This window comes from Accipiter gentilis, chromosome 10, assembly GCF_929443795.1.
Source record: "Accipiter gentilis chromosome 10, bAccGen1.1, whole genome shotgun sequence".
NCBI classification, from domain to species: Eukaryota; Metazoa; Chordata; class Aves; order Accipitriformes; family Accipitridae; genus Astur; species Astur gentilis.
In genome coordinates this window covers 40,170,672-40,184,301 of record NC_064889.1, presented here as the reverse complement: position 1 = coordinate 40,184,301, position 13,630 = coordinate 40,170,672, and the positions used below count along the sequence as shown (strand labels likewise).

Here is a 13,630-nt window from a genome sequence, read left to right as displayed (position 1 = left end):
AATCAAGTACACAATTAATGCAGTTACACTGCGGGAAATATTTCCTAATCCTTTATTTGCTTAAAGAGAGAATGAACTGGGCCACCGGAATTGCTTTTGGTTTGTTGATATGAAGAAGTGGGATCCTGAAAGAATACACTAAATCAGAATCAGCCTGCTGTAGTCTTGACAAGATCAATTCTTAGCACATCCCTCTGCAATCCAGAATGGCAAGGGCACAAAGCCAGGATCCCCAGCTCTTAAATGATGGAGAAACATCCAAAGAATCTGTTCTGGTGGTCCAAAAGCTTTGTACCGGCTTCTGGCAATGATTAAAGGTGGAAGGAGTTGTAGTGCTTTACCAATATGCTCTCTGGGGGACCAGGGAGTTCCACCAAGTAAATGTGTGCAGGTCAAGCCCTGTCAACAGAGTCACTGAGGAGCAGGAAGAGCTCACGGAAGAGTTTAAACTCTTCAGATAACGGCATGATAGTAAATTGGATGTGAAACTATATTGCAAAGGGTGCCTGCTTGAGGTACAAAACAACCAGCTGTCATTAAGCATGGTGCAGCCTTTGGGCTGTAATACTCAAAGGGGCTGTGAGCTACCTTCACTGTGATTTTTGTGCTCCTTCTCCCAAAAAATACTGAGAGGAAATCAATGTCTCTTGGTGTTGGTTGATCTCCACTCCAAGAAGTTAAAAGCTTTTGCTCACAAAATTGGGTTAGAGGCAGTGCTGAAGAGCCTGTGGAACAGGTCTGCAGAAGGTAGAGATCTACTCTGATGCCTGGCTTGGATCTGAGCTGCCTTTTCACAGGTTTTAAGGGCTGGATGAAACTGTTGAAAATAAAAAGGGAGTTTCCCATGCCTTCCTGGGCACAGCACTCAGTTGCGTGGTAGAATTCACATGGCCAGTCCAGAAGGCGGTGAAAGGTGACAAGTGCCCATGTACTGTCACTGCATGTCTTAAAGGTCCTTGAGCATTTTTACAGGCAGTTGTGGTTCCTGGTGCCTGCTGCTTTGTCCAGTAGCATGTTAGCTGAAGATAGGATAGGGATAGATCAATACCTCATTCTTATCTTAATTATTCTGCTACTGACAGCAGGGGCCTTGGAGAGGGAAGGAGGCTGTGCTAGGGAGGATGGTGTCTTTGCTAGTGGTAGCTGCTGTGCAGGGAACAGCAAAGCAACTCCTCTGTGTTCAACTGATACATTTAGTCAGTGCATATTCTGCTTGCTTGCCACCAGCTGAGAACTATTTTCTTTCTTACTGTCTAGTTTAACAATGAACTTTGCCTCCATTGCAGAAAGAAGAGAGGTGAAGCCCGCTCCACTCCCTGATACAGGAGTGGAGCCTGGAGAACAGGTGAGGGGAGAATGTGCTAATGGCCCTTCTTCCACCACTGAAACAACGGAGGAGGGATCACTGATGGAGAATGCAAGACCTCTGATCAATACTTCAGAGATCACATCTGAATGCACTTCAGGTGGGCCTCCTTCCTCTACTGAAAAACAGGAGGAGGAGAAGGAGGAAGAGGGAGCATCGCTGCCAGAGGGTGTGACAGCTCCAAGTGATAGCTCAAAGACCGCACCTCAGTGCACGGCCGGTGATTCTCCCAAGAAGTCACGGAAGAGGGTAAGGCTCTTTGTCAGTGCTGAAGAGCAGTGGCAGCTGGTAACTTGTTGCGCGCTCTTTTGTAAAGCAATGAGTCTGGGCTGCGTCGGCACGAATCCCTTTGGCCTGCATCTGGATGCTGCTGCTTGTGTTCCTAGGCAAAGTGTAGATGCATTTGCTTACGTTAAGCGTTGCGTATGCAGACAGCTGATATGCCGAGTGGTACAGCTCCCCCTAACAGTACCTTTGCTGCATTGAGGGAAACAGTACAGAATTCAGCTTAGTAATTGGTGTGATCTTGTTAGTGAGCATCATGCCCAGTGCTGCTCCATGTTCCTGCTGAGAAAGTCTTGAATATTAAAACTACAGCATTCTCAAGAGGAACTTGCATTTCACCTACTACAGAAGATGGTAGCTGGTCTTGTCCCTTCTCTTCCTGATTGTTCTCCATTAAGCCAGTGTAGCAGGAAGATGTTGGTACTGGCTGCAGTAGAGGAGGTGACAAAGAATTTCTGTTTGACAATGAATAAACAGACATTGTGTTGCCTTTTTTTTTTTTTTTAAATAGAAAAAGAAGAAGAATAAAGGAAAGAAGGGTCCTTCCAGCTCTGGGGAGCAGGACTCTCTGCCTCCTCTAAGCACAGCACGAGCTCAAATGACAGAAATGCTTGATACCTGTGTTATTCCACAAGAAATCCAGACCCCGGGCAGTGAAGTAGCCCAAGCGGGTGCTGATGTACTTGCTGGTGACAGTGGAGGAGCACGTGAAAGCGGTGGGGTGTTGGGTCACTTGGGAAAGGAAGCTGGAAGTCTGGAAGTGGTTGCAGAAGGCAGTCACAGCAGTGTGGATGTGATGACCCCACCAAAGCAGAGCAGCACGGATAATGTGGCTGCCCCTCCTCCTCCAAGCTCTGCGGCCCCAAAGGAGAAGGTGAGGGGTGAAAGTACCACAGTGTGCGGAGAAACGGTCAGGCATAACGTGGAAGGGGGCAGTTGTTCCCCTGGTGCTGGCCAGCTTCCAGAAACCAGACCAGATTCCCAGTCCTCAGGCAGCAGTAAGAAACTGGCCTCAACAGGGGAGAGAGGGAGCGTTTCCTCTGGCTTGTCCCCTGGTACGGGAGCGCCTAAAAGTAAGCCTGCAACTCCTCGTGCTGAAGATGGAAGTCAAGGTGCAAAGACTCCACCTGTGGTCAAAAGCTCACAGGCTGGGAAGGATAAACAAGATGCCAGGCAGGAAGTGAGCTGTTTGACTTCCAAGGTAAGCGTGCGAGTGAACGAAGGCTCTGGTGGGTATTTGGTTGAGCAGGGCAAAATTTTGCTTTCTGATTCTTCCGTGCTTTCAGTAAAGCTGAAGACCGCGAGGCTGAGGATATGGGGATGCATTGGTTTTGTGTGGCAAGGTTTTGGTAGCGGGGGGGAGGGGGGGGGTGTTACAGGGGTGGCTTCTGTAAGAAGCTGCTGGAAGCTTCCCCTGTGTTTGAGAGAGAGTGAGCCCATACCAGCCGGCTCTAAGACGGACCCACCGCCGGCCAAGGCCGAGCCAATCAGTGATAGTGGTAACGCCTCTGTGATAACATTTTTAAGAAGGAAAAAAAAAGTTGGAACGCAGAAAACAGCCGCCAGAGAGAGGAATAAGAACATGTAAGAGAAACAAGCCTGCGGACACCAAGGTCAGTGAATAAGGAGGGGAGGAGATGTTCCAGGCGCTGGAGCGAGGATTCCTCTGCAGCCCGTGGTGAAGACCCTGGTGACAACCCTGCAGGCTGTCCCCCTGCAGCCCAGGGAGGTCCACGGTGGAGCAGATCTCCACCTGCAGCCCGTGGAGGACCCCATGCCGGAGCAGGTGGGTTCCCAAAGGAGGCTGTGACCCCGTGGGAACCCTGTGCTGGAGCAGGCTCCTGGCAGGACCTGCGGATCTGTGGAGAGAGGAGCCCACAGAGCAGGTTTTCTGGCAGGACTTGTGACCCCGTGGGGGACACACACTGGAGCAGTGTGCTCCTGAAGGACTGCACGCCGTGGAAAGGACCCATGCTGGAGCAGTTCGTGAAGAACTGCAGCCCGTGGGAATGGCCCACATTGGAGAAGTTCGTGGAGGACTGTCTCCCGTGGGTGGGACCCCATGCTGGAGCAGGGGAAGAGTGTGATGAGCCCTCGCCCTGAGGAGGCTTAGCGGCAGAAAATAATGTCTGATGACCGTAAACCCCATCCCTGTCCCCCTTGTGCCACTGGGGGGGGGGGCTTGGTGGAGAAATCTGGGAGTGAAGTTGTGCCCGGGAAGAAGGGAGGGGCGGAGGGAAGGTGTTCTGAGATTTGGTTTTATTTCTCATTACCTTACTCTGGTTGATTTGTAATAAATTGAGCTAATTTTCCCCAAGCTGAGTCTGTTTTGCCCGTGATGGTAATTAGTGAATGATCTCTCCTGCCCTTATCTCGACCCACAAGCTTTTTGTTACATTTTTCTCTCCCCTGTCCAGCTGAGGATGGGGGGAGTGATAGAATGGCTTTGGTGGGCACCTGGCATCCAGCCAGGGTCAACCTATCACGGGGCAGAAAGCAGGGAACACTACAAAGTGTTTATTTTCTTCGTTGTTCTCTCCTGTGTGTTAGTTCTAGCACAGTGCTCTCACTGAGTGGTTGCCCGTTTACCCCTAGGAGTTGTGAACTTGTCTCTTCTGCAGCCAGCTCTTCTAGTGAGCTCTGTTGGGTCTTCTCTAACGAGGAGATCTTTGTGCCTTGTAGGTGCCTGTGCTGCACTCACCAACAGGCCTGTTAAGCTGTAAATTACTGTTGGTTATCTTTCATTTTCTTTACGCCCCATCTTCCGGGGACCTGTGGCTTATTGACCTGATTTCTTGCTAAAGTGTTTGGGTTGGATTCCTCCTGCAATCACGTGCTGTTTTTTGTAACCAGTAGCTTCCCTCAGCGAGGGATTAGTATTGCCAGCAGTGTGAAGCTAGCTGGTATGCTGTGATTTCTGGGTATCCCCACCGTCTGAAGAGATGTTGGATATTTCTGTGGATGTTGTAGTTCCAGGGTCTCCTGTTTAATTGGGCATTGTCTGTCTTCCTATTGCAGAATGAAGTCACAAAAGAGGAAAAGATGACCCCAAGTGAGAAAATGCATGAAGTAACTGAGAAGGCAAGTCAGACCAAAGGACCTGAAGTTGCTAGAAAAGATGGTGCTTCAACTGTAGCAGGCAGTTGCAAGGAGAAAAAGCAACAAAGGAACCAGAAACGTGTCGATAAGGTTAAAGAAAGGTGAGAACACCACTGCTGCTCCCCAGCATTCTTCACTTACAGGATTTGGTGCGAGGAGGACTAGAGGACTCCAGACAGGCAGGGGATTGAAGTACTAAGATTAGGTCTGCATGTGTCTTGGGTATGTGGAAATAGAATTGCCTCAAAACTGAGGTGAACTACTGCTCATGCAAAATGGGAGTTGCAGCACAGGTCATGTACTGGGTAATGTGGTACACCTGGTACTTGAACCTTTTTGGTTATCTGATGAATAAAAAAAGACTGCACTTTTATTTCTTTTAAGAGCAACATGTGCTTCACACATGTAACTCTTTAGATTAATGGTGTGCAGAGCTGTTTTGATTTTTTTAACTTGTTTTGCTTAATGTGTATGAGCTGGAAAAGGGATAAAGTGCAGGCATTTCATGTGACTGCTGGGTGAGGAATTCCTGTTGGCTTACTAATGCAGTGACCCAGATGCAGGTGGCCAGAGCATTTCATACTGTCTTTAGGAACCCATTTTTCCTTTTTTCACTAGGCTTTACACTAGGCCTGCTATGTAGCATCAGTTTGAGTGAACTGCTGACAGACCTTATGGGTCTTGCATCTAGTAAGCTGGTGGCTCAAATCTCATTTGTTTATAATGATTTGTGCAATTAAAAAAAAAGTAAAAAATTAGATTTCTTTCTATTTTCTTTCTAATTCTTGTAGTTCTGTGAGCCGAAGTGATGGTGTTACAGTATATTTCCATGCAATATTATCCAAAGACTTCAAACTAAACCCTGAGACCCATAAAGTGTTCATCAGGGCTGAAGGCATTTCTCCCTATGTAGACTGGAAGGACAACATTTGTGAGCTGAACTGCACCAAGTAAGTACCCTCTTGAGTCACACAGAGGCCCAGGAGTGTTTTGGCTCTGGAGAACAAAATGCAATGTGGCACTTCATTTAATAGAGAAGAATGTAGCTGTATGTCCATAGGTAGGTATTGCTACAAAGAGTTTTCATAGTGGAGATAACTATTCTAAAACTGTCAGCATGAGAGAATAATCACCATTCCTACTAAAAATGGATTGATGCATGGAAAAGGAAGTATATAGATCAGCTGACATGTCCTTTGCTTCTCTTTGCTCTGTTTTGTGTTTCCTAGGTATCTAGGAGAACATGGATACCTCATTGAAGGCACTGTAACTCTTACAAAAGAACATATAAATAAATGCATTCCCTACAAATATTGGGTTACCTGTGGTGAAGGGGATTATGAATTTATTTACAAGCATTCAGTATCAAGTATTTATGTGAATCGCTGCTTACTTATAAGAGGCGACATTCTCAACAATGGAGGTGAGCTTTTCTGACTGGATCTGCATATTGGGACAATCCATGTTTTTTTGTGGGATGATCTCTAACTTCATATGGACTAGCATTATTAGCAGCCAGCACTGTCTGAAGTTGGAAACCTAATGGGTCAGCAGGGGTGTTTCTGTGGACAGCTGAAAGTGAAGTTATGCTTAAATGTGTGTATGTTTCTCAAATTACTGTTTTCCTCTGTTCTTGTCTGTGTGGTTATTCTAGAATGGCATCAGTATGATGATATTGTGTGCGCAAAGCCTTCTGTAATGAGAAACTTCTGGAAGATGATTTCTCGCAATAAAAACAAAGAAGTGGTGGAAGGGAAGATAATAGCTGCAAATATTATGTTAGAAAATATCTTCAGCATTCTTGGAACCTGGAGTCCCAACAACCTGAGAAACTTCTTCTGCCAGCTGAACCAGTTTTATGTTGTTACAGTAGAACCATGTGTATTTGATGGCAGGGCAACGCTATGGACAGAGTTAAACTTTGGTGTACAGCAGGTAATCTGTTTTCTTTTAACAGATACTAGTAAACAGGCATTCAGTTATTAAACACAGAACTTTTAATTTTGCTGTTGACCTTGTTGAGTTAATTTTGCTTTTCCATTCAAAAAGTTCAGGTGTGACAGACTCTGCAGGGATCCTTTTGGGGTGACTGCCACTGTCTGCCTTGGGAATTTCAGTTACACCTTTGCAATTAGGTGCTGTTGTGAATATCCCATATTGGTCAACAGCAGAGCTGTGATGTGGTGACTTCTTACTTGAGTGGGTTTTGTGTCTGGATATTCATTTCCTAAGCCTGGCCCTTTAGTTTTGCTGCCAGTCACTCTGTCACCAACTTACCTGCACTTGTCTTTGATTCTAAACCTGCCTTTTCTTTTTTTTTTTTTTTTCCTGAGACAAGCTTGTCCTGGTCCAGTTCTAAGCAGTGATGCAGACAGGGCTTCTGGAGTCCTAAATTTCTTACCTGGCATAATTATGAATTATGGCAGAAATGTCATGTCTTTTGGGGGGCTTCAGACCAGTCTTAGGGCTTTCTGCAGCCTCCCTTCTCCTTGTGATGCAGGAAAGGCCACAAGATGGCATACCCGCCCAGCTCAGCAGAGCCCACAGGTGTTTCATGTCACTGCCAGTTTTCAGAAGGGTAATCTTGGTATCACCAAGCACTACAGTGCTATGGACCCCCTAGGCGTCGTTTTAGAGTTGCTGTTGGGGGCTGTGGGTAAGAACAGAAATTTCTCTCCCTTTGCTGAGTCCCAGCCAAGCCTGAGTCCGCTGGGAAGCTGGAGTGTGCTGGCGGTGTGTAATGGTGACATAAGGCAGTGTTGGGTGTGCAACTGCTCAGCAAACCGGTTCCCTTTGAGATCTACCTCGGTCCCTTGATGCTCCTCAGCTCTGCTGGGTGTGGGAAGGTGCAGCAGTAACTGAGTGGTGGGAGTTGATAGCACAGAGAGGGGCACCAAACCATCACAGGTACTGGGGTACTACACCAGATGTTCTGGTGGTGGTCAGTACCACGTGTGCTTATATCTTGGTACCACCATGGTGCTGTGGGGTGTATAGAGCTATCAAGTGTCCTCACTGTAACTGGTAGAAGAAAATGGCTTCAGAATAAAAAGACTTGTTGGGGAACTAATGCTGTGGTTGGTTTGTTTCTTCCTTTCTTTATCCTAGGTGAATGATTTGCTGTTAAACTACATAATGAAAATAGCTCTTCCTTTCCTTGCTCCAGAAGATGCAAAAGCATTGCAAGAGCACCTAGTAATAAAAAGTAAAGTAGCTCTGGGGCTCACCATTCTCATAGTAGTTGATATGCTCAAGCTTCCAGCACTTAAAAGCCATCTGGCTGACCTGTGTAGCCTCTTGTGCTTGGATAAAGTGTCAAAACAAGCCATACTGGATGACATGCATCCTATCACGACGGCTTTTGATGCAGTTACTAGGTATGTATGTTACTAGAGCACTTATAAGGTAACTAACTGGGCTGGTTTTCCTGCAGGCATCACACCCTGTCATAAAACAATAATGAATTCAACTCTCTAGTGTCAGAGAATCAGAAAAAAATCAGATTTGAAGGGATCCTTGGAGGTCTCTGTTCCATCCTCCTGCTCAAAGCAGGGTTAATGTCCAGGCAATGTTGCAGCTGAGTTCTGAAAAACTTCAGGGATGAAGATTGTGCAACCTCTTTGGGGTGCTCTTACAGTCACATACTTTTCTTGATGTGAAAAATATTTTCCTTTTGTCCAAACAGGACTCCCCTTATTGCAACTTGTCACTGTTGTGAGAGTAGTAGATTTGAGTTAAAACTATTTTTTCCTTTATATATAAAAATCTTATTTGTTACCCTTTTCTGTCAAGCAGTTCCTAGCTTCTTACCTGTTGCTATTCATACTTACAAACTCCAGCAATCAGGATCATCATGTGTTTACTCATTTAAATTTAAATGCCATATTTTGATTCTTCTTGCCCCTCTAAGGTGCATCATTACATGTCTTTTGTTGATTTTTCTTCGGAGTGCCTGCTTATTAGACTTATCTAACTGCTTATCTGGCACTTGAATTTCTAGTTCTTCACTTGCACAGCTGCAGCTATTAAATTTCCTTTTGGAGGCCTGTGCAGTACTTCAGCTCAACTAAGGAGGCCAATAATTGTCCCTAGAATGCCTGGCTCTGTGCATGTGTCACCTGATCCCTGACTGGGGGATGCTCACTTGGAAACTGTAGATAAAATATTGGCATTTCTTAGTGCTGTATTAGTAGGGTTTGTGCAGGGAGATTCAAGTAAGATAACAGCTTTGAGTCTTAAACTTTTACCTTATATATACTCTTCAATGGAGATAAGATTGAGCTAAAATAATTGCCAGAAGTTATTTGAAGGTACCTAATGAAATTATGACATGAAGCCTTAGCCTGCCAAGGACATTCTTGAGTCCTGTAAAAAGCTATTTTTTTACTCTGTGTTTGTTTTGGTTGTTTTTTAGTTTGAAGCTTCACCTGACAAACTTGTGCCACAGATGCATTGATGAGCAAGTAGACCAGTGGGTGTGGATTCTTCCTCTTCTGCATTTTGTTGCTGCTCCTATGCAGCATGACCACTTGCCGATGGAAGAAGATACGTGGGCAGGGCTGGAAGGGCTTCCATTTGCTGAAACAAGGAAGAAGCAAGATACGTGAGTTTTCCAGAATTACTAGTTATATCCAGTGCCTTGACGCTGTGTAGTTGGTGGTGATCACCTTACTTTATCTGTTTTTTTTCTCTCCCTTGTTTTTACAAAGTAAGAAACATAGCATGTTAATGGTGGATATTTGGGATATATGAATACAGACATATTGGTTGCTCAGAAATTATGGTGTATAGCAAAGCTGTGCAGTCTATTACCTTTCAGACACAAACAACCCTTAATTCTCCAAGCTGTGGAGCAGCTTGCGTGGTTGGTGATGCCTGGCGTGAGTTAAAGCAGCTCATGATATGCGTTGTGCAGAATCTAAGCAAGACCTGGAGTTTATTTTCCTTGAGTGCTTCTGCTCAGTAGTTTGACGCTGCTGCTGTGATCATTGGGTCTTGGGGTCTTCTACTGATCTTCAGCTGTAAATGAAAAAAAGCACTGGAGTGAGAATGAGTCCTCTGTGGGCTGAACAAGCTCTTAGCCTTTTGTACCTTGAAAACCTGAAGATTTTGGTTTGTCTTTTCTCCAGGGGGACCCTACTGCAACTAATGAAAGAGAAGAAATACTTGATGGAATTGGATAAGACTCTGGTCAAGTCCTGGATCAGTGTGCTGCCCCTGGAGGGCCTGGCTGAATTTATAAAAGAGTTCTCCAGTGACTTGTTAGTTACTCTTCAAGGTGTTTCTTACAGATTAGAGAATGTTGACCTTCTGCGGAACAGTCCTAAGGTTTGTCTCTTGGCAGTTTTACCCAGCTGTTGTGGTTTAACCCCAGCCAGCAACTAAGCTGCAACCATGCAGCTTCTTGCTTGCTCCTCCTGTTCCCAGCAGGATGGGGAGGAGAATCAGGAAAAAAGTGAAACTCATGGGTTGAGACAAGAATGGTTTAATAACTAAAATAAAATATAATAATAATTTTAGTGAAAAGGAATGTAACAGAAAGAGAAATAAAACCCAAGAAGAAGAAAGTGATGCACAATGCAGTTGCTCACCACCCGCTGACTGATGCCCGAGCAGTGATTCACCCCTCTTGGCCAACTCCCCTCAATTTATATACTGAGCATGATGTCCTATGGTATGGAATATCCCTTTGGCTAGTTTGGGTCAGCTGTCCTGGCCATGCTTCCTCAGCTTCTTGTGCACCTGCTTGCTGGCAGAACATGGGACACTGAAAAATCCTTAACTTATCCTAAGTGCTACTTAACAACAAAACCATCAGTGTGTTATCAGCATTATTCTCACACTAAATCCAAACCACACTGTAACAGCTGCTAGGAAGAAAATTAACTCTATCCCAGCCAAAACAAGGACACCAACTAAGGCATAAACACTGAAACTGGGCTGTAGTATGCCTTTTAGCAGAACTGACTGTCACTGAAGGGAATGTCGCTGGTAGCAGATCAGAGCACAAATAGCTTAATTTAGCTAAAAGCAAAAATAGTTGCTCTGAAGTAGGAGACTCCTAAGAAGAGATGAGAGGGTGTATCTGTAGCAAAAAATGTTGCCATTGATGAGAGAAGGGTCTGCTTATCTGAATTTACTCTTAGTTACTGATGGTAAATATTTTAATCCGGAGATCCTCAGATGGCTGCCTGAAACTGTTTTTTGCACAGCTTTGGGAGGTTTGGGCAAGGTGCTGCTGGTTTGAGAGATTTTCCTGCCTGTTGTGAAAACACTTGTATTTGTGTGATGACAGCAGGAACTGGACGTTGCAACTAATGGTAATAAATTTGAAACCCCTAGATTTTAAGAAGTGCAGGTTTTGTTTGTAAAAATAATAGCCACCTATATGTGAACTCTGACATCCAGTAAATTTTTGCAATTTTATAGAGTATTTATAAAAGAGTTGGAGAAGGCATGGAAGAATACTGAATACCCTCTTTCACAACATCCCCTCAACTAATGAGAAACCAGTGTGTGAAATGCCTTCCACAGTTTAATATTTCTATCTTTTTGTTCTTAGCTAGTAGAGAGTCTTCTAAAGACACTGCTGTGTACCTTGGATGAGAAGCAGGACAGGTAACTGAAGTGCACTTTCATGAGAGCATAGTCCTTTTTATTTACACGATGCCTGCTGGGTGGGGTTATGCTTGTAGCTTGAATGTGTGCATTGAAATCTGCGTGAATAAAAGAATCCTGTATTTCTATCCCTCTGTCAGATAGCAACACTTTTTAAAAATACGTCTAAGGGGGAAGGGGGGGTGGTTAGTTGCCACACTGTACTGAAATTGGTGGGGTGGTGTGTGTTTTCGCCCCCCCCCCCCCCCCCCCCCCCCCCCCCCAGCAGCAAATAAATTCTTCTTTATTCCTGACTTTCAGAGCTCTGGAAGCTTATTCTTGGCAGTCCTGCTTGACTTGTTGCCTCAAACTGCACAAGAGGGTCTGCAAGTATGTGAAGCGGGGGGAGTGGTTCATGATTCCTGCCACTTCTGCCATGATGATTTCGAAGGTTGCCAAACTTCAGCCCACAGCGGTGAGTAGCAAGGAACCATTCATGGGCTGATATGAGCAAGGTATCTAGAAGTACTACAAAAATGGTACAACAGACTGGTTTTAGATTGTATCCATTCTCAATTTGGAAAACCTCTAATACTCTAACCGAGATTGTGGTACTTTCAAAAAGTTGTGAAATCATTTAGTGATTTTGATTCTTCTTATTGAAAACAAGGTTAAATGCCTAGGTTGGCTGTTGTGGGTTTTGTGTTATGTCTGGGTTTGGTTTTTTTTCCTCACTTAAACATATGTCGTCTTGACTTCCTGGAATAAGTGTTCTTAAGCCCAAACTATTTGTGAGCATTACATTTTCCCAGCCTCCCTCTATCCTTTATTCAAGTAGTGGTGGGTCTCTGTTGCTGGACATGTTTGTGCTTTGCATGCATTTAGGCCTTCTTTTTTAGAAATATTTATTTAAATCACTTGTATGTTCCCCTCCTGCTTGAACTGTTCTTATTTAAATTTTTTTCTCCTCCTGTGTGTGCAGCAGGTTCCAAGAGACGCTGTGCAGGAAGTTCCAGTGGTAGAAGTATTTACTGAAGCTATGAGACACGTTCAAACCTGGTTCAGAAATGCTTTAAACGACAAGTTATTGAAAGAACACCCGGAGCATGTGACGCTCTCTTTTTGTTGGGAACTCTGGGTTTGTATCTTCTAATAATATGAATAAAAAGTGTTTTATCATATCTTAACCATATAGTCTTGAGTCTAACGGGAACTGTAGCTGCTGTGGCTGGGTAAGGAATGAAATGGGGACAGGCAGTACAGACTACAAGCTGAGAAGCTGCGTTGTTTTAAACACTATTGGGCTGAAAAGCAAAGGGCTATAATTGGTGCTGCTCAGCTCACCTTATTTCTCCTTTTTCTCACTGTTCCAAGAGGCATTGCTGTGATGAGGAGCTGCCCCTTGGCGTTCAGCTGGAGCTGTTGTCTTGCTCACCCTGTATGTTCTACTGGCTGTCCCTCAGGCCTTCCAGCAGGCAAAGCACAGAGCAGCTCCTTATAGTCTGACTCACTCTGCTCTCAGTCCTCCCTGAGACAGTGTCCAGCATCAAAGTGGAAGTGGTTCATCCAAATGTGTCCTTTAGCAGCTGGGACATTTTGACACTGTTTGGGTTTAGAAGCTGCCATTTGCAGCTCTGGGACTGCTCTTTTTTTCTTCTGGATGGAAACATCTGAAAGGACTGCAGACTGTCTGAGGAGTGTGGGGCCTCTCCTCAGCATAGTTCTAATTTTCTTATTTGAATGTTAAATCTCAGTACTTAGTGTTTTGGGTTTGTTTGCTTCTCACCTGCAGGCCTGGGATGAATTTGTGAAGATCAGCTTTCCAGATGAACAGTTCACTGAGAGGTGGAAGAAAACTTTGCTTGCAGATCTGGAGAGAAGAATTCAGGAGGTAGGGTGGACTACAGTCAGTCACTGCATGCTGGTGGGCCAAGTTCAGAGCAGATAGACAGTCTTCTGCTGTGCTTACAGAATAGCTTCTAGAGCCTGAATGGACAAGCGAAAATGCTGTGGCTTTGGTCATAAAAATTGCCATTGCTGTTATAAACCATGTTATGGATGCTCAAAAATTGGACATGAAAATGTACCATGCTGTATTCTGGATGTCAGAGACTCCAGTAGCCTGCTAGCCTGGCTGCAGTGCTGGTCTGCTTCTAGCAGTGGCTGATACCCTAATGCTTTAAAGGAAATTGTACATTTCAAGCAATTACCATCCATGTAGTTTTAAGAAACAGTGGGTGTAAAGTAAGCACCCAAGGATTTAGAGGGAAAAAAAAAAGTTGG

General features: G+C 44.8%; 1 protein-coding gene across 7 annotated transcripts in view; it reads left to right on the top strand.

Annotated features, from left to right (window-relative positions):
- The window catches only part of RNF213 (ring finger protein 213), a 55,150-nt gene that overhangs the window by 1,969 nt on the left and 39,551 nt on the right, over window positions 1–13,630 (top strand). For 5 of the 7 annotated variants that reach the window (XM_049813109.1, XM_049813107.1, XM_049813111.1 and 2 more), the window contains exons 3-15: window positions 1,287–1,615; window positions 2,163–2,852; window positions 4,670–4,851; window positions 5,542–5,700; window positions 5,980–6,173; window positions 6,405–6,685; window positions 7,859–8,127; window positions 9,165–9,353; window positions 9,880–10,078; window positions 11,313–11,368; window positions 11,669–11,822; window positions 12,330–12,485; window positions 13,140–13,238. In XM_049813109.1, coding sequence (XP_049669066.1) covers window positions 1,287–1,615; window positions 2,163–2,852; window positions 4,670–4,851; window positions 5,542–5,700; window positions 5,980–6,173; window positions 6,405–6,685; window positions 7,859–8,127; window positions 9,165–9,353; window positions 9,880–10,078; window positions 11,313–11,368; window positions 11,669–11,822; window positions 12,330–12,485; window positions 13,140–13,238 — 2,957 coding nt within the window. The remainder of the gene's footprint in view (window positions 1–1,286; window positions 1,616–2,162; window positions 2,853–4,669; window positions 4,852–5,541; window positions 5,701–5,979; window positions 6,174–6,404; window positions 6,686–7,858; window positions 8,128–9,164; window positions 9,354–9,879; window positions 10,079–11,312; window positions 11,369–11,668; window positions 11,823–12,329; window positions 12,486–13,139; window positions 13,239–13,630) is intronic. The other 2 variants (XM_049813110.1, XM_049813108.1) reach the window with 2 other exon arrangements.